The sequence below is a fragment of the Alternaria burnsii genome (assembly GCF_013036055.1).
Source record: "Alternaria burnsii strain CBS107.38 chromosome Unknown 753, whole genome shotgun sequence".
Lineage (NCBI taxonomy): Eukaryota > Fungi > Ascomycota > Dothideomycetes > Pleosporales > Pleosporaceae > Alternaria > Alternaria burnsii.
This window is the reverse complement of record NW_024066118.1, coordinates 501,997-519,631: the sequence shown is the minus strand read 5'-3', so window position 1 is coordinate 519,631 and position 17,635 is coordinate 501,997. Positions and strand designations below refer to the sequence as shown.

General features: G+C 51.4%; 5 protein-coding genes across 5 annotated transcripts; 3 read left to right on the top strand and 2 right to left on the bottom strand.

The window, feature by feature from the left end:
* Positions 1-988: 988 nt before the first annotated feature.
* Positions 989-4,414, top strand: GT037_008276 (homeobox and c2h2 domain-containing transcription factor protein; the record flags this gene model as incomplete). Its single annotated transcript, XM_038933323.1, has 6 exons — positions 989-1,107; positions 1,224-1,894; positions 2,081-2,492; positions 2,619-3,135; positions 3,228-3,636; positions 3,690-4,414. The coding sequence occupies 6 exons, from the start codon at positions 989-991 to the stop codon at positions 4,412-4,414; spliced, it is 2,853 nt and encodes a 950-aa protein (XP_038783988.1).
* Positions 4,415-5,575: 1,161 nt separating this feature from the next.
* GT037_008275 (acetyl-acetyltransferase) lies at positions 5,576-6,980 on the bottom strand (the record flags this gene model as incomplete). Its single annotated transcript, XM_038933322.1, has 3 exons — positions 5,576-5,913; positions 5,965-6,775; positions 6,825-6,980. The coding sequence occupies 3 exons, from the start codon at positions 6,978-6,980 to the stop codon at positions 5,576-5,578; spliced, it is 1,305 nt and encodes a 434-aa protein (XP_038783987.1).
* A 1,274-nt stretch (positions 6,981-8,254) lies between these two features.
* Positions 8,255-8,734, top strand: GT037_008274 (uncharacterized protein; the record flags this gene model as incomplete). Its single annotated transcript, XM_038933321.1, has 1 exon — positions 8,255-8,734. One exon carries the CDS (start codon positions 8,255-8,257, stop codon positions 8,732-8,734), a length of 480 nt encoding a protein of 159 aa, XP_038783986.1.
* A 667-nt stretch (positions 8,735-9,401) lies between these two features.
* GT037_008273 (heat shock 70 kda protein) lies at positions 9,402-16,558 on the top strand (the record flags this gene model as incomplete). Its single annotated transcript, XM_038933320.1, has 8 exons — positions 9,402-9,818; positions 9,877-11,086; positions 13,014-13,097; positions 13,307-13,475; positions 13,532-14,165; positions 14,216-15,403; positions 16,049-16,510; positions 16,553-16,558. The coding sequence occupies 8 exons, from the start codon at positions 9,402-9,404 to the stop codon at positions 16,556-16,558; spliced, it is 4,170 nt and encodes a 1,389-aa protein (XP_038783985.1).
* A 419-nt stretch (positions 16,559-16,977) lies between these two features.
* On the bottom strand, positions 16,978-17,568 carry GT037_008272 (uncharacterized protein; the record flags this gene model as incomplete). Its single annotated transcript, XM_038933319.1, has 1 exon — positions 16,978-17,568. One exon carries the CDS (start codon positions 17,566-17,568, stop codon positions 16,978-16,980), a length of 591 nt encoding a protein of 196 aa, XP_038783984.1.
* Positions 17,569-17,635: the final 67 nt, after the last annotated feature.

Genomic DNA, 17,635 nt, shown 5'->3' with positions numbered 1-17,635 from the left:
AACATGTGAAAAGAACAAATACACACGTTTCTGCTACGCATCAAGTACTATATGTATAGCTCATGTCCACTGCGCTTCCCAACATAGCAGCTACACGCGATTGCTGGTTGGGTACGGAGCTAATCGCGCCGAAGACCCTATTCGTTCGGCTCCCGAATGTCAATTCTTCGCCGACTCTTACGACCCTCCGATGAACGGTCTCTTCCTGACCGCTAGCTGTACGCCTTGCAGACTTCCATATCCAGTGGTTGCGCTTGCCGATTTCGCATCTTTCGCAACGCCTTCCCAGCGGATTCCCCGTTGCAGTATGCATTTTCCCCGAAGGTCTGCTATCTTCTAGACCCTTTGCAGCCAATCGCAAAGCTGTCACAAGCGTCAGAGGATGACTTCCGCCAGGATCGTGCTTCGCGCAGAACCGATGTGGGGTTTATCAGCTCCGGTTTGCTGGGGCTGGGGTTCAATAGCCCCGTATGATTCGCATGTGTAATTTTCAGCTCTTGCACCCCAAGAAGTTGGCAAGGTCGAAATGCAATCGAAACGGAAACATGTCAAGTATATATTCGTGTCGACATACACTATACATGCATCACAAGCAACTGTCACCCCCAACCTCAACATCCAAAATCACCACTGCGATGCATGCTACTGACTCAGCGTTACGAGCGCGTTCTCTATCGGATGACTAGCCCGCTCTAAAAGCAAGACTGGCTAATCTGTGTTCTGCGAACGCACGGACTGCGCCCTTCAACTCGACATCCTGCAGAATGCGGTTTAGCGGCTGTAGGAAGTGTGCAGTGCTTTCTTGGGCATGGTCTAAGGTGTGAGTCTGAACCAGCAGTCGTACTTAGGATCCATCATCCCGCAACGACATCTCGCGCCTTATCGTCTAATCCGTACAGAGGGCGCGCACTTGTCTTTTAATCCTCCGAAAATCATTGATACCGACCAATACGATCTGGTCTTGCTTGTGAGATCGTGGTCCGCCATCATGGCTACTCCTAGTGCAGCCTTCGATATGGCAGACTTTGTCGATTTTGGGGAAGCAAGCATGCCCAATGTGTCACAAGAAACCGATCACAGCGTATCAGGAACCTTGCTGCAACAAAGGTGAGTTTGCCGAGCATCGTCGTACAATCTCGACTTGAAACTTGCTTGTTGCGGGTTGGCAAGGATCGTGGCTCATACTTGCCAACTCGCTTTAGTATAGTTCTAACATGTACTAGCGTTCCATCAGATGACGACTCTGGAGCTTTGGAGCAATCCAACAGTGCTCAACCTACGAGTACAGACTTCAACACAGACTTTAGCAGCTGGCTTCCACGATACCAGAAGCCTGCTCATCCATGCGAATACTGTCGATCGAGATCACTGGAGTGTTTCGTCTATAACTCCGATGGCTCAAAGCAAACCGGATGCTCCCCATGCAACGCTTTGTTCCGACCATGCAGCTTCAGCAACCCCGAGAGGATGCCAGGTATGCGGCAGAGGACTGCACTAGACACCTTAGATGTCGTGGCCGAGAACGATACGCGACACTTTGGTGGACTTACGGGCAAGAAGCAGATGCGATCGCTGGGTCATCTTGGCCCAATCGAAGATGGGAAAGAGGATGACGAAGGTCTTAAGAAGGGTGCCGCAGGTGCTCGCTTTCCTCGAGCCGCTGTCAAAGTACTGAAAGATTGGATGCTGATGCATATCGATCATCCTTATCCTACCGACGAAGAAAAGGAGGATCTGAAGCAGCAGACCGGCCTGTCGCTCAACCAAATCTCTAACTGGATGGCCAACACACGGCGAAGGCAGAAGAATCGACCCAAGCGAAGCGCATCGCCGAGCCTTCGACCTTCGACAGAGGCTATCAATATCCCAGCAGGCAAGACCTGGGAAACTTTGAGTACGTACACCGAGTCTGGGTTCACTCGCTCTCATAAAACTCTGGCGTCGACATCCACCGGAAAGTTCATGACTTTCCGGGTAGGTGAAAAGCGTCCAGGCGTTGAGCACAGAATCCCAGATACTGGCGCATCATTTCAAGTGTCAGCTCTCCAGCAAACGGAAGTTTTGGGTTAACTCGCGACAGATCCTTTTGAACGATGGAAACACTCCCCCCCTGAGAACGAACCGGCGCCACTGGAAGCTATTGCCCACGCAGTTGAAACCTTTGACCCACCAGAATCTGCGAGTCTGAGTAGCAGCTACCGTAAAGATGGCTCTAACAACAGCACTGGAAGCTTCTCAGTATTTAGAGCACCGTCTATCTCGTCTTTGGAGACTGGTCTCACGCAAATGTCTTCCGGCTCTCTTGGATCTCGCAACTCAGCTTACTCGCATGGATCACGGCACTCTCTAGGCTCCTTGAACAGTCTGAAGTCAAAGGAGAGGCGGAGGCGTCGCCGTCTCCCTACCCGAGCAGCGAAGGCTAGTCCTGATGAGGGTCAACGTATCTTCCAGTGCACGTTCTGCACTGATGCCTTCAAGTCCAAGTATGACTGGTATGTACAGCCTCCCGCCTCGTGTGAAAAAGCAGAGTTGCACAGCCCTCGGCCTGCAAGGTCATCATACCTCAGATATATCAGCGGCTTCACATACTTGCAATGTCAAATGCTAATGTTTCAAAGGTCCCGCCACGAGAAAAGCCTTCACTTGTCTCTGGAGAAGTGGTTATGTGCACCAATTGGAGAGGTTGTCGCCGACAAGGCTACCGGAAAGTCCAGATGTGTCTACTGTGACGAGCTGGATCCCAGTAAGGACCATTTGGCGGCGCACAACCACTCGGCTTGCTACGAGAAAGGCCCAGAGTCTCGAACCTTCTACAGGAAAGACCATCTTCGACAGCATCTGCGACTCATGCACGGTTGCAAGATGATCGCGAGTATGGATACATGGAAGTCCGAAGCCCAATACATCAAATCCCGTTGCGGTTTCTGCGGGATGAACTTTGACAAGTGGGAAGATCGTACCGCCCATTTGGCAAAGGAGTTCCGAAATGGCGCAAGCATGAAGAACTGGAAGGGATGCAGAGGCTTAGACCCTCATGTCGCCATCCATGTGACCAATGCTATGCCGCCGTATCTTATCGCTAACGAGAGTAAATCTCCGTTTCCCTTCTCCGCCAGCAACACCACCAGCCTCAAGGTACGTACTGCCGTAGCGAACATGCGGACCCATAGTGAGGTCAAACTCCACGCAGATCTTCGCTGAAATCTACTTTGCTAATCTTCTAACAGCAACTCAACCTGTCGGTGGAGAACAGGGATCTTGAGTATCTTCTGCCCAACTTTGATATCAACACCGCGACAAACAATATATCCACTGCATACGAGACCGGAAGTGATCCTTCAACAATTGGACCTATCGTCTTGACAACACCCAAAGATTATTCCTCCTCAGAGTCGCCAACCAACAACCCCAATGCAACTTGCTGGGAGATCCTTACACTGCAACTGGGACGCTTCGCACGAGAGTATATCGACAAGCATGGAGCAGGAACCTTGACCGACGAGATGCTACAGAAGGAATCACGTCGTATCCTGTATGACGATGACGATCCATGGAACCAGACCTCTGCCGACAACCCTGAGTGGTTGAACCTGTTTAAAAAGGCCCACGGGATCGACTCCCAAGCCCCAGTACAAAGTGAGTGTTTGAGATTATGTACGCCTGTGATGATATGTCTAACATCAAACCAGATATTAATGGAAAGCACGAGATTTTTGAAGATCTCGGTATCAACTACGGCTCTGCTGTGGACCCAAGCTTCGATGCGGACAACGTTTTCCGCTGCACTTCCATGGCCCAGGACGACCCGATGCGCGCCATCTCCTACGAATTCGCGCTGTCTGGCTCTACCAACTTCATTCAAGGACATGCACGAAACCTCTCCTCAGGTCGCGAAACACCCTACAGTATACCGGGGCTAAGTGGATCGCCTACCTCACCAGCCTCTTACGCCCCCATTACAAAGACCGCCAGTACAGACAACCTCCTGGGTGTATACGAGCCCATCTCAGAACTTTCATGCACAGCAGCAGGTAGCGCAGGTCCCTGCTTCGGCGAACATGGCGAGATTGGGTTCTCTACGAAAACTGCGGGGTCGCCGAAGAGGAGGTACTGGCTTGACGAAACGAACGCGCATATGGCGCCCTTCACAACCAGCGCAGCCGCACATCCTATCCTTGACTGCCCGACTGCTGGTGAGTCTACCGTCGACGATTTCCAATTCCCGTCCTGGGATCAGTTACCCGAGGATTTGCAAAACCCGACGAGTAGTGCAGACTATAACTCTGCCATTTCAATTGCTACTACCGGGGTCAGCATGTCGGCGGTGGAGGGCGCTGCATCGATGCCTTGGGATGATATGGATTTTGCTATGGACTTGGATATGGATGTGGATATGAATCTGAATCAAGCATGAGGCAGAGGGGGGTCTTTCGATCTTCGCTTGTAACAGTGCTTTTTGTTTCTTATTTAGAACGCCGATGGCTTATACCCAGCGTTAACGTAGTAGGCGTACATCTGGGGTAAAAGGTTTCTCTGCTTCTCGGTTCCATGCTCTATGAATCAACATGACATTAATGGCTTCACACCTAGACTTGATGTTGTTGCCCGACCATTCAATATACCATAGTGAAAGTGCACTTCAAACATACTTGTTACGCCTTTACTAAGGATTTGAAGCCTTACATGCGACGAAAACTTTTACAGGTATGTTTGGAGTACAGCGAAATTGTTTCATGTGGTAGTGAGATACAGTAAGTGAAGAACCCTCGCCGTACCTTGTTGTCACAAGATAAGACCTTGCATGCCACCAAGGCCTCCACGATTAGGTTCAAGGTACACCGTACGGAAGCAAAGTGTTGTAGCAAAGATGTTCACCATTCTTTCATATCATTTAGTTTCATTGCATGACTTCTCAGCCTGAAATGGCCCGTGTTGCCCGCGCATAACCGCTTCTCGTCTTCCATTCGTTCGACCATTTGTTAAGATGAATCAAGTAGATGTCATCTCACATATTATGTCTTGCAGCGTATCACCTCGCGTCATATGCTGTCATCTGCTTCTACTCGCGTAACTTATTGTTTGTCGTTCCACAACCACGCACCTACCCATCACTGTCCTGTACGTAGCCGTAAACACACCGCATACTCCACCTTTGTGCTCCACAACACGAAGGACACACGTTGCTTCAGATCTTTGTTGTTCGTGAGATGCGGTATGTTTTGCGAGCCTTGCTTACTTATGACTAGTCTTGACTAGATAATACGTGTTGTTTGAGTGGCGAATATATCAATATCCTAGGCATTGTGGCGGAGTGGTTATCGCGCAAGACTTGAAATCTTGTTCCTTAGGGAGCGTCAGTTCGAATCTGGCCAATGTCGTCTTTTTTGCCTGTCTATCTGCTGTGTTGTTGATTGTGAGCCATTGCTGTTTGGTTAAGGCTGTAGGATACACTTTGGTTCGGAGGCCACGTGGGATGCCTGGATCGTGACACCACAAGTTTGGGAACACACATCCCTTTGGTATCGTTCACGAACTTTTTGCGATTTGGTATACATACCATCTTTCTGACCCCCACCTACAGTTGATCCGCGCTAACTCTTTGTACGATGATACCTGATGACGCGCCACCCCCGTTGCAAATGACAGCTGCACCATACTGTCCAACCTTCAGCTGATGTAGCAGTGTAACCAGAATCCTGCTCCCGGAGCTACCCAGGGCGTGACCCAGAGCAATAGCACCACCTCTTGGGTTTACATTGTCCGTGCCGAGACCAAGGATCTTGGCATTGGCCTTGATAACGGCAGCGAAGGCCTCGTTGAACTCCCAGATAGCGATGTCGTTCTTTGAGAGACCGGATTGCTTCAGGAGTTTCTCGACGCAGGAAGCGGGGGCGACGGGAAAGTCAATGGGGTCTGAGTAGAGTCAGTAAGAGTGGATGAGTACAAGAGTCTGTGAGTACATACCAACAGCAGCATCAGCGTAGGTGACGACCTTTGCCAGTACACGGCTGTCCTTGCCGTATTGCTGTGCGATTTCCTTGCTTCCTAGTATCAATGCTGAAGCGCCATCACTGAGGGGCGAGCTGTTCGCCGCTGTGACTGTGCCATCTGGCCCCTTTTCGAAAGCTGGTTTCAGCGTGGAGACCTTGTCCAGCTTCAGCTTGTTATACTGCTCATCCTCGGAGATGACAGTCTCGCCCTTCCTCGACTTGACAGTGACTGGCACAATCTCATCTTTGAAGAGTCCATCCTTGTATGCTTGCTGTGCGCGCTTATATGTCTCGATGGCGTAGTCGTCCTGGTCCTGTCTTGAAACTTCGTACTTCTTTGCCGTGTTCTCTGCACAGTTGCCCATGTGGATCTGGTTGTAGACATCCCACAGTCCGTCAGCGATCAAGCCGTCCTGCAGCTTTTGGTGGCCGAACGCTGGTTGCTGGCTGGCCCTGTTCATATAGTATGGAACTCGTGTCATGTTCTCCATTCCTCCAGCGACCTGTGCTTCCGCTTGCCCGAGCTCGATAGTCGAGGCGGCGATGTTTACTGCCTTCAGACCCGATGCGCATACTTTGTTGATCGTAGTGGCTTCGATGTTGGTGGGCAGCCCAGCAAAGATGGCTGCTTGCCGCGCTGGTGCTTGTCCGACGCCTCCGGAGAGGACGTTGCCCATGTAGACGGCATCTATGGAGGAGATTGGGACTTTTGACTTTTCGAGGGCGGACTTGATGGCTGTGGCGCCGAGTTCGGTCGCGGATACTGTTGTGAAGTTGCCATTGAACTATGACTTAGTGAGTAGCTGAGGTAGCTTGGAATACCATATTACTGACCACTGCGGTGGGTGTTCGGCTCGCGCTTATAATGTATGCATCCCGTATCTCTCTCCTTTGCGGCGCAGAGCTGCTGAACTGTCTTTGGATGCTAGCCAGGCGTTGTTGCGGCCGTGAGGCCATTCTCATGGATGTGCGGAGAGCGGAGGAAGACATGGCTGAATGATGCTACTGACAATGTTCAAAGTATACTCAGAACACGGTGAACACGGACCTCGGGAGAAAGGGACTCTAACAAGACGAAGCGTGAGAACTACATGGCGGCAGCACTTCCGCGGGCAAGCCAAATGCGGGCGGAATGTGGAGGAACCAGGATCCAACTCGTATGCCGAGGTTCGGCAGCACACGGCACCGCCCGGCTTAGTTGTTCCCTTTAGCCCATCTCCTTCCGCTTTCATTCGATGTTAGAACGACATCAAGAGTTACTTCCAAGCCATTTTCATGTCACGCTGGCTCTGAATTTTCAACGCGCATCTCACGTCTCCTTACATGCGACGAAATTATCCTCGTTGACTCTGTTCGCGTGCATTGTCCAACGCAAACACATTCCTCACCTCATCGAACGTGTCACATGTCTGCTGTCAATCATCATCACGCGTCATTACGACGGCCATGCAGTTTGGGCCCCTCTGCACGTTGCGTATATTGAGGCTCAGCTGTGATACAGGACCCGTCTGCCGTTCCGAAGAAGCTGAGCTCGTGGTAATTGTACAAGAAAGTCGTTGATCGAGCACAATCACCTGCACATGACAGTTGACAGGACTGTCGTAGGACACCCGTCTCACGTTTTGTGATATTTTCTCACCACAACAGTATCGACGCGCAATTCTCTTCTGCTCACCGGTCTGCTTCCGTTGGTCACATTTTCATGTCGGCGATTACTGCGTCAAATACATCTTGTCACTTCTGTACCATCCGTCAATTTTTTTTCATTCGTCCTCAGAAAACGCCGCCTTACAAGCACGGATATGTGCACGATTGTACCTGCAGCGCCATCGTAGGACTAAGATTGTTTGAGTATGCTGTCTGTAGTACCGCGCCAAATGAGTGATGTCCTACCTTGCCTTGCCGCTTTTGGGCCCTCCAATCTTGGCGAGCGCGTCATTCCTCACATCCAATGTGGAATCTTTCGGATAGTTGCAGATTTATGGCTTGCTGTCATGGCCTGGGTCGAACACAGATGCATGACTTTGGATAGTAACATTGTACAGATACCAAAGACTCCTAGCTTTGGTTGAAGTTTCGAGCACACAACTGGTAAGAAGCACAAGAGGATTACCGGGGCGTCTTCGCCAGATATAAGAGTAGGTCAATAGCGCGGCTAGAACTGAACCAGGCTCCTACAGTTCAAGTAAGCTTCGTCAGAGTCAGCCGACATACCAACTTCTTTCACTAAATTTCAACGTGATCGCAAGATCTCTACCGTTAAGATGCATATCCCAACCCTCGTCGGGAGTCTCACCTTGACAGCCAACACGGCTTTCGCAGCCTACTCTATTGTCAACAACAAGTGTCACTACCCTGTGTGGGTATCGTCTGTTCAGACCACAAGAAGCGAGCTGCAGAAAATCCAGCCAGGCGACGCGTGGTCGGAAAAACAGAAACTCGCAGAAGACGGCACGGGCGTCAACATCCAGGTAGTCACTTCGGAAGATGCCTTCGGCACCAGCAAACCAATCTTGAATATGCAATACTCTTATGGAGGAGGGCTATGGTACAGCTTGAGCAGTGCAGTCGGTCCCGCCTTTGTGGACGAAAAGGTCCGCATCCACAACACCGATGGTTTGCCTGTGCAGGAAATTGTCTGGATCGATGACCACAGGCCAGAGAACGTCGCGTCCTACCCCAAGGGCGAGGCAAACTTGACGCTCGAGTTGTGCGATGACTTCAAGCGACGCTTCAAGGCCTAGGTGGCGATGCCGAATGGCTAGCAAGAGTATCTATGGTGGACGTGACGGACCAGAGAGAATGCAATTGTTTGGGAAAAGAAAAGTCCAGTGATGGTCGGGGAAGGGCTAGTCAGGTCAGAAGATGGCACATTGCTGTTTTGAGCTTCGCGTATCGCAATATGTAATCCACCTAGATTAGTTGTAACAATTGGCTGTTCTTGTGTGCGAGGTACGCAAGCTGTCCTAACGTCAGTCTTTCCAAACAGTTGTTGCAAAATCCTAGTCCATATCAACTTGAGATAGTTATTGCTCCAGCCTTCCGACGCGTAAAATGGTTATGCAAACTTGGTCTTCAACTTGAATGGTTCCATGTCGGCGAACGGTTCAGAGGTGTGCTAGCGCATTTCTTTCACGCTAGACCCTGTTTGTAATGCAGCAAGTGATGCTAATGCTCGATAGCCGACCCTTCACTCTCGCAAACCACATCCCGCCTGCCGCATCGTTTCGATTTGCACTGCTTTCGTTAAACGTGCATACTTATCTCCTGCGCTCCTAGCGTCATACTGCGTAGTGACTCTAGACTTCTCTACAGCGAACTAAGCGAACCCGAACTCTCGCGCAGCCCTGTGACGACCCTGTCTCAAACAGTCGACACCTCCAGCACCCCCCGAGGGCCTCACCTATCGCCATGGTCCGCAATGGCAGTCCGTCGCCGGCGGACAACTTTCCGCTAGGTCATTCCGCGACATCCCCCCAACCTCAACCTTCGAAGCGCGACAAACGACGCAACATGCTCGCCGAGAAGCTTGCAGAGATGATGGCCACATTCTCCGACAATAGGGACAGCCATTACAGAGCCCAGCTTGCCGCGCTACAAGCCGACATCAACCTGATTATGAAGGCGGATCCATATGCGAACCAGCCGCTCGAAGACGGCGGCGAAGAGGCCACAGAGCTCATCTCGCAAATCATGGGGAACAATGTGCCTACCGCACCAAGCGCCGGTACCGATTACATTGCGCAATGTGGAAAACACTATTCGCGATTTGTAGATGCCGTCAATGATGCGATGGAAGAGCGCGACTACAACCTGACAATGCTCTGGGTGAGTCCCACGGCTTCTGCTGTACTGAGATGAGACGCTAACCACCCATGCCAATCAGAACAAGCACGAGAACACGAAGAACGAGATCGAAAACTCGCACTACTACAAAGTCCAAATCGCCGAAGAAGAGCACAAGCTGCTCGCTGCCACCATCCGCGAACGACTCGTCGCAAGCATACAGCAACGGACAAACAGACTGAAGCGAGAGAAGGAGCAACTGGACCTATCCGACAGCAATGCGATGCTCCTCCACCCCAATCAATTCAGCATAGGGCATCCTGCAAGTCCTGGTGGTCCACAAGCCCCCCGGAAGACTAGGAGAACAGGACACAAATTTGGCGACGCCGAGGATATGGCTGCTGCTACCGAACACAAGCGAAAGCGCAAGCTGTATGAAGACCAGGACAACGATTCCCCGGGTCCTTCTGGTCGCCCTACCGAGATGGGCATCGGCTCACCCTTCCGCGAAGCCAAAGCGCGCACCATCAATGCCCAATTCGAGTCGTCTGCATATTCCCTCGAGCGCTTGTTCAGCGAGAAGGAGCTCAACATGGCTATGAACCAAGCCACCATGGCCGCCTCCCACTTCTTCGCCAAGATGAAGAACACAGAGGCTGCACCGCAGGAAGCCACAACAAACGGCAACACCAATGGCACAAACGGCGACCACGCTTCCGAAAACGGCGACGCCATGGATCAGGATCAAGATTCTGACGACGTGCCCGGCGCGACGGACATGATGCGCCAACACTCGTCGAACCCTCACGCTACCCGCGGCGCCACACGCTCAGCACTGAACCCCACGGCAGCCATAGTCAGCGGACAAATACCCCCATTCATCTACAACCCGCCATTCGTTCTGGATGCCAAGATCTTCCAGAAGATTAACGCCTCAGCACCGCCACCACCTCCTCTTGGCGCACACGACATCGAACAAGATCTGAAGCTGATGCTTAGGGAAGCACCGCCAGACGACGATATCAACGAAAAGCTCCTGCAAGCCGCATGCAACCCCGTCAAAGCGCGCGACTACCAAGTCCAGCCACCTAACTTCTCGGAGCCAGTCCACGAGATGACGAGCGCTCTTAGGAGTACAGCGCCTCATTTAGAGGTGGGCGCAAGCTTAGGTGGTGTTCCGATGAGCGCGCAGAGCAGCATGGCGGGGTGGTCAGACGCTGGTGGAAACACACCGCTGGGACGTTACGGCGACAGAGATTCATTGGCTGTTGGTGGCCACGGTGGCGGTGTTGCGATGACACGGACAGCGAGTGGTAGCGGAAGGGGACGCGGCAGGGGGCGTGCTTAGAAGGTCCGCCGTATACTCTGACGTCCTTCTTCGCTTCCACAATCTGTCTTAGGTTTCGCGATTACGGTTTATATACCCATTATTGGCGTTTTGGTGCGGTGCATGTATGGCGCATTCCTCTTATCGACTTGCGTTATTATCTCTTTCTGCCCACATAGACATTCCAGGAGGAGTTGTCTGTGTATGACGCTTCTTTGAAGCATACCAGAATTGGCTCAGTTGGCTTTACCATGTCTGTAATATAGCATATCAGGATACGAATATAATCAACGCATGGAACTCTGTTAGTGGCGATGAATAATTTGGGATGATTCTCGATAAGCCAAGTACAACTTGATGCAACCTAAAACTATGTCGTGTTGTCTTCGCAAGATGCCTTTCTTCCTTGCGTTCTAGTCGTTCCCTTTTCAGATACAATGCCGCCTTGGGCATCTACCGCAACTTCTTCTCTAGAATACTCACGCCCGCCAAGATGGTCTGACCTCAGAAGCCTAAGGTAGAACTCACTGTCCATCATCCACCTTCGCCGCCAAGATGGTCTGAGGTCGGATGCCTGGGGAGGAACTTGGGCATCCGCCCCATTCATCTGCATCTGCATCTACATCTCAGTCCACCATCAAACACACCTGGACAAGCCTTTCATGGATCTTCAAGTAAGTCATTCCTGGTATCTTTCCGTCAGGCACTACTAACATATGGAAGGCGCAAACATAAAAAAAAGGTGGGTGTAGCTAACATTCTTTCTTTTATTTTCCTTCCTATGATCGTGCCTTTATCAACAACCACTGGATACCACTTCCTCGACCACCACCACGATGCCTACTTCCTGGTCACGATGTTTTGGGATAAAACCCGGACATCCTCCCCATCCACCTGCATCTTCAGTCATCCATCTTCACGAGTACACCCTGACAAGAGCTTCCATGGAACTATCCTACACAAGCCTCGCCACCTTTATCTTGTCTTGCATATGGTCTTGCCTCATCCATGATGCTTGGGTTAATCCTCACTTTCGGCTTACGTTCGCTACTATGGATGTTCTCGCAGCCGTATACTTCCTCGCCCGCATCTGCTTCGCTCCTGGAATATGGGCTCAGCTCCAGTCGCCAACTCCGTCAACTCTTGCCTTTTTCAAGAACCTACCCCGACGCATACCTCGCGATGTTTGGGGTATATATGTTGTCATCCTGGAAATGGATGGTGCATGCCCTTACATTTATGTCGGCGCCGGCACTGCATTCAAAGGGGGGGGGGCCTATACCGTACCCGTGACTACTGGACGCAATCAGAGTTACCATGGAACGTCAGGAAATTTTCTGGTGGTGGCTACTACATATGCCTAGATTCTTCGAGTAAGTTTAGAGATACCCTACCCAGATGGTATTCACTGGGTTTAGCAGCGTTCGTTGGGGATGTAGGAAGCGATGTATACTTCTGGCTATGTTTTACCTTTAGGCACAGTCCAAAGAAACTCAACCTCCAAGTTGCACCCAAATTGTACCCTGAAGGTATTCGCTATGTTTGACATGAACACATTACAATACAACAAGTAGTGTATACCTTTAGAGTACACTATGGACACCTCGAGCAGAGCAAACGCAAGACGGTAATGACGAAGGTGTTGCGACGACTCAACCGTTGGGCTCTGTCCGCCGATCGCAATGGTTGAAAAAATCTTGGACATCTGGAAGCTACTTGAAACTACCCGTGGTTGCCATGGGCGGCATGACATATGGACCCGCTGATGGCGGGGCATTCGCTTATGTCACCGTTTTCAGACGATGGTGGGGGAGGGTTCCGTCATAGGCTCCCATCGGCCAGCGCCCTTTGCGGCGGCGAAAGAAGAGGCAAGAACATTCAAGCAAAAAGGCGTTGGTACCAACACGCAGGCGGTACAATCGGCGCACTGTGGATCCCTGGTGACAAGAAACTAGGTATTTGCCCCCGGAAAGCGTGCAAGGCAGCTGTTTCTAGTGGGTCGCAGAGCTTGCGCGAGCTTGCGGGAAGGTTCTGGTTGGTTGCTTGGCACGTCGAAGGCGCTGGAATTCTGTAGAAACACCACGCATCCAGCGATACAAAAACTTCGTCCGCCCGCGCCTTGGGACTGTTTCTTCTTCCACTACACACATCAAACCTCACTACACTGCGAAAGCCTCACCTTTATAAGTCACCGACTTGTGAGCATTTTACGAACTTTTCTTTACCTTTGATACCCCACCACACATACACATCGACATCATGGCACCCGCGATTGGTATCGATCTTGGAACTACCTACTCCTGTGTAGGTATCTTCCGTGATGACCGCATTGAGATTATCGCCAACGACCAGGGTAACCGGACAACACCTTCGTAAGTCATACCACTGCCTACCTGCAACAAAAAACACCATGTACTAACGCATCCAGGTTCGTTGCCTTCACTGACACCGAGCGTCTCATTGGTGACTCCGCAAAGAACCAAGTCGCCATGAACCCCGTCAACACCGTCTTCGACGCAAAGCGCCTCATCGGTCGCAAGTTCGCCGACGCTGAGGTCCAGGCCGACATGAAGCACTTCCCCTTCAAGGTTATCGACAAGGGCGGCAAGCCAGTCATCCAGGTCGAGTTCAAGGGCGAGGAGAAGACTTTCACACCTGAGGAGATCTCATCCATGGTCTTGACCAAGATGAGGGAGACTGCTGAGTCCTACCTCGGTGGCACCGTTAACAACGCTGTCGTCACTGTTCCCGCATACTTCAACGACTCGCAACGTCAGGCCACCAAGGATGCTGGTCTCATTGCCGGCCTCAACGTCCTCCGTATCATCAACGAGCCTACTGCCGCTGCCATCGCCTACGGTCTTGACAAGAAGACTGAGGGTGAGCGCAACGTCCTCATCTTCGACTTGGGTGGTGGTACCTTCGATGTGTCTCTCTTGACTATCGAGGAGGGTATCTTCGAGGTCAAGTCCACTGCCGGTGACACTCACTTGGGTGGTGAGGACTTCGACAACCGTCTTGTCAACCACTTCACCAACGAATTCAAGAGGAAACACAAGAAGGTATGTAACCCAGATTTTGAACCGCTACCGCAGATGCTAACTACCCGCAGGACCTCACCTCCAATGCTCGTGCTCTCCGTCGTCTCCGAACCGCTTGCGAAAGGGCCAAGCGCACTCTGTCCTCTTCCGCTCAGACCTCCATCGAGATCGACTCCTTGTACGAGGGTATCGACTTCTACACCAGCATCACCCGTGCTCGTTTCGAAGAGCTCTGCCAGGACCTCTTCCGCTCCACCATGGAGCCCGTCGAGCGTGTCCTCCGCGATGCTAAGATCGACAAGTCCTCCGTCCACGAGATCGTCTTGGTCGGTGGATCCACCCGTATCCCCAAGGTCCAGAAGATGGTCTCCGACTTCTTCAACGGCAAGGAGCCCAACAAGTCCATCAACCCCGACGAGGCCGTCGCCTACGGTGCTGCCGTCCAGGCTGCTATCCTGTCTGGTGACACATCCTCCAAGTCCACCTCCGAGATCCTCCTTCTCGACGTCGCGCCGCTTTCCATCGGTATTGAGACCGCTGGTGGTGTCATGACTGCTCTCATCAAGCGCAACACCACCATCCCTACCAAGAAGTCCGAGGTCTTCTCGACCTTCAGCGACAACCAGCCCGGTGTGCTCATCCAGGTCTACGAGGGTGAGCGTGCTCGCACCAAGGACAACAACCTGCTCGGAAAATTCGAGCTTACCGGCATCCCACCTGCTCCTCGTGGTGTTCCTCAAATCGAGGTCACCTTCGATGTTGACGCCAACGGTATCATCAACGTCTCCGCCCTCGAGAAGGGTACCGGAAAGACCAACAAGATTGTCATCACCAACGACAAGGGCCGTCTCTCCAAGGAGGAGATCGAGCGCATGTTGGCTGAAGCCGAGAAGTACAAGGCTGAGGACGAGGCAGAGGCTGCCCGTATCTCTGCTAAGAACGCTCTCGAGTCCTACGCTTACTCGCTCCGCAACACTCTCTCCGACTCCAAGGTCGACGAGAAGCTTGATGCTGGCGACAAGCAGAAGCTCACTGCCGAGATTGACAAGACCGTTCAGTGGTTGGACGACAACCAGACCGCTACCAAGGACGAGTACGAGTCTCAGCAGAAGGAGCTTGAGGGTGTTGCCAACCCCATCATGATGAAGTTCTACGGAGCTGGTGGTGAGGGTGGCATGCCCGGCGGTATGCCCGGTGGCGGCATGCCCGGTGGCGCCCCCGGTGGTGCCGGCGGTGATGACGGCCCAACCGTCGAGGAGGTCGACTAAGCGGATCGCTTCACTGCAGTCTCTTGTCTTCCTTTCCTTGTGCATCTTCAAGCATAGACTTCTTTTCCATGGGTGGTAGTTCACGGAGTTTCACGGCCAATTAATTGAGCCAGTTTCATGGTTTCTTCTTATGCATCGGATGAATAACGATCAACGATTGGGAGGAAAAGTTAGGTGGTGTCAGCATGTACTCTAATAGTGGGATAGTTCTATATCCTGTGTAGAGAATTGAGAGAATACTTCAAACAATTGGTCTGACTTGCTTTGTGATGTTTGGGACGATGGAAGAAGAGGTGCAATTTGGAAGATGTTCATGATATGTCTTGACTTGAAACCAAATCCTAAAGGCATACAGGTTGTTTTTGTGCTTAACATAGATGACACAGAAGTCAACGTGTAAATTTAGGATGAAGTTTAGCAGATCTTTGATCTTAACCTGAAACTAAATCCCGAAGGTATACAGAGTTTTTTTTTTTGTTTGAGGTGGGTAATACAGATGCCTGTGTATACATTTAGGGTCGAGTTTAGTAGATGTTATGTCTTAACCTAAAACTAAACTCTAAAGGTATACAGGGTATTTTTGTGTTTGAAATAAGTGATGCAGAAGTCAATGTATACCTTTAAGGTGGAGTTTAGCAGACCTGGGGCTATGCAGGCACAGCCCAATGCAAGAGGGTGTACATGGTCAAGACACATCTGGTGGAGCAAATGGGGCTGAGCTTAGAAGGCAACAGCGTGAGCGAGATCGACAATATCAATATCGCTATCAACGCCAGCTCAGGAAGAATGCATCCCCGGAACTCAAGGCTCGGATGCGCATCCATAATGCGAAACAGAGGCCCAAGACCTTACTCGGTGAGCAAAGGGATAAAGCAGCTTTCAAACATTACTGCGACATCTGCAAAGTCAACTCTCGCAACGCAGCCGATCAACGAAAGCACTTGTCTGGGGATACTCATGAAGCTATTGTTCAGATGGGTGGCGCAGATCACGACGGATGGTTTAGCTGTCCAACTTGTCCTGGAAAACGCTTTCAAACATCTAGAGCTTTCGGTCGACATATCAAGAGCAAAGCCCATGTGGGATCATGGTTGCTCAGTTTCATCAGATCGTTTTATTCAAGTGCTAACACCCACTCAGATCTGACCTCCACAGGATGTGGCTTGGTTTGAAACTAAATCTGAAGTATACACGGTATTTGGCGTTTGAGATAGGCGCTACAGAAGTCAGCGTATGCCTTCAGGGTGGAGTGACAACAATGTGTATAGATGCTTGATGCTATGCTATCTGAGGGTATCATGACTATTGTACATGTTGCGACTTGCGCAACAACTCTAACCTCCCTGCGGCTCAAAATGTAATCTCATCGACAAATACCATGAAGATTTTCCCCTTGTCGTCACCAAAAGAATTGGGTACCCTCCAGGGATTCCTATCCCTTGAGCGGGTATACGACCTGGCAAAACTACCTTCTTGACGTATACCAAGCGCTTGCGTCTCAGTGTTCTGCATGTGTGAACCCATTGTCTACCTTCAGGATCTACTCTGGCATATGCCAGGACCCATCATGCACCTAACTCCTCCGCACTCTTACTAAATGCTCCCTTGACCTCCTCTCCAGGTCCTCTCTTCCTCCAAACGTCTTCACTATTCGGGCCACTCTTTACCCTCTCCTCCTTCTCGCGATACCGATCCTGAATCATCCTCTCCTTGACGTCCTGGCCGCTATAACTATTCTTGGTGCGCATGCAGAACCAGAAATCGTTCCAGTGGTCGGAGCAACTGCGCAGTTGTCCGTAACGGTATATGTCGTTGAAGTGGCCGCCCAGCGAGGAGCAGTAGAAGGCGCTGTCGAAGGCTGCGCGGCAGGACATGGAGCGTGGAAGGGTGGGGTCGAATTCCTCAGGGGCATCGGGGGCAGAGGAGTTTTGCGAGGTTGACGAGGACGATGTGCTGTTTGTGGAGAGAGAGGGTGGTGCGAGGTGTGGGTGGGCGGCGTAGAAGTCGGGATCGTTGGGGGCGGAGGCAGGTTGATGCTCTATGGTTTGCGTCGGTACATGGTCGGGTTTTTGTATCGGAGCTGAGGTAGTGGATATGGTTTGTGGTTGTTGCTTTGCAGAGGCATCTGTGCCGGAGCTCGAGAAGGGCCAGACCATTGTGAGATGTGTAGAGAACTTGTCGTGGTATAAAGGACGCGCCGTGCAGGAGCTTGGCTGTATTGGT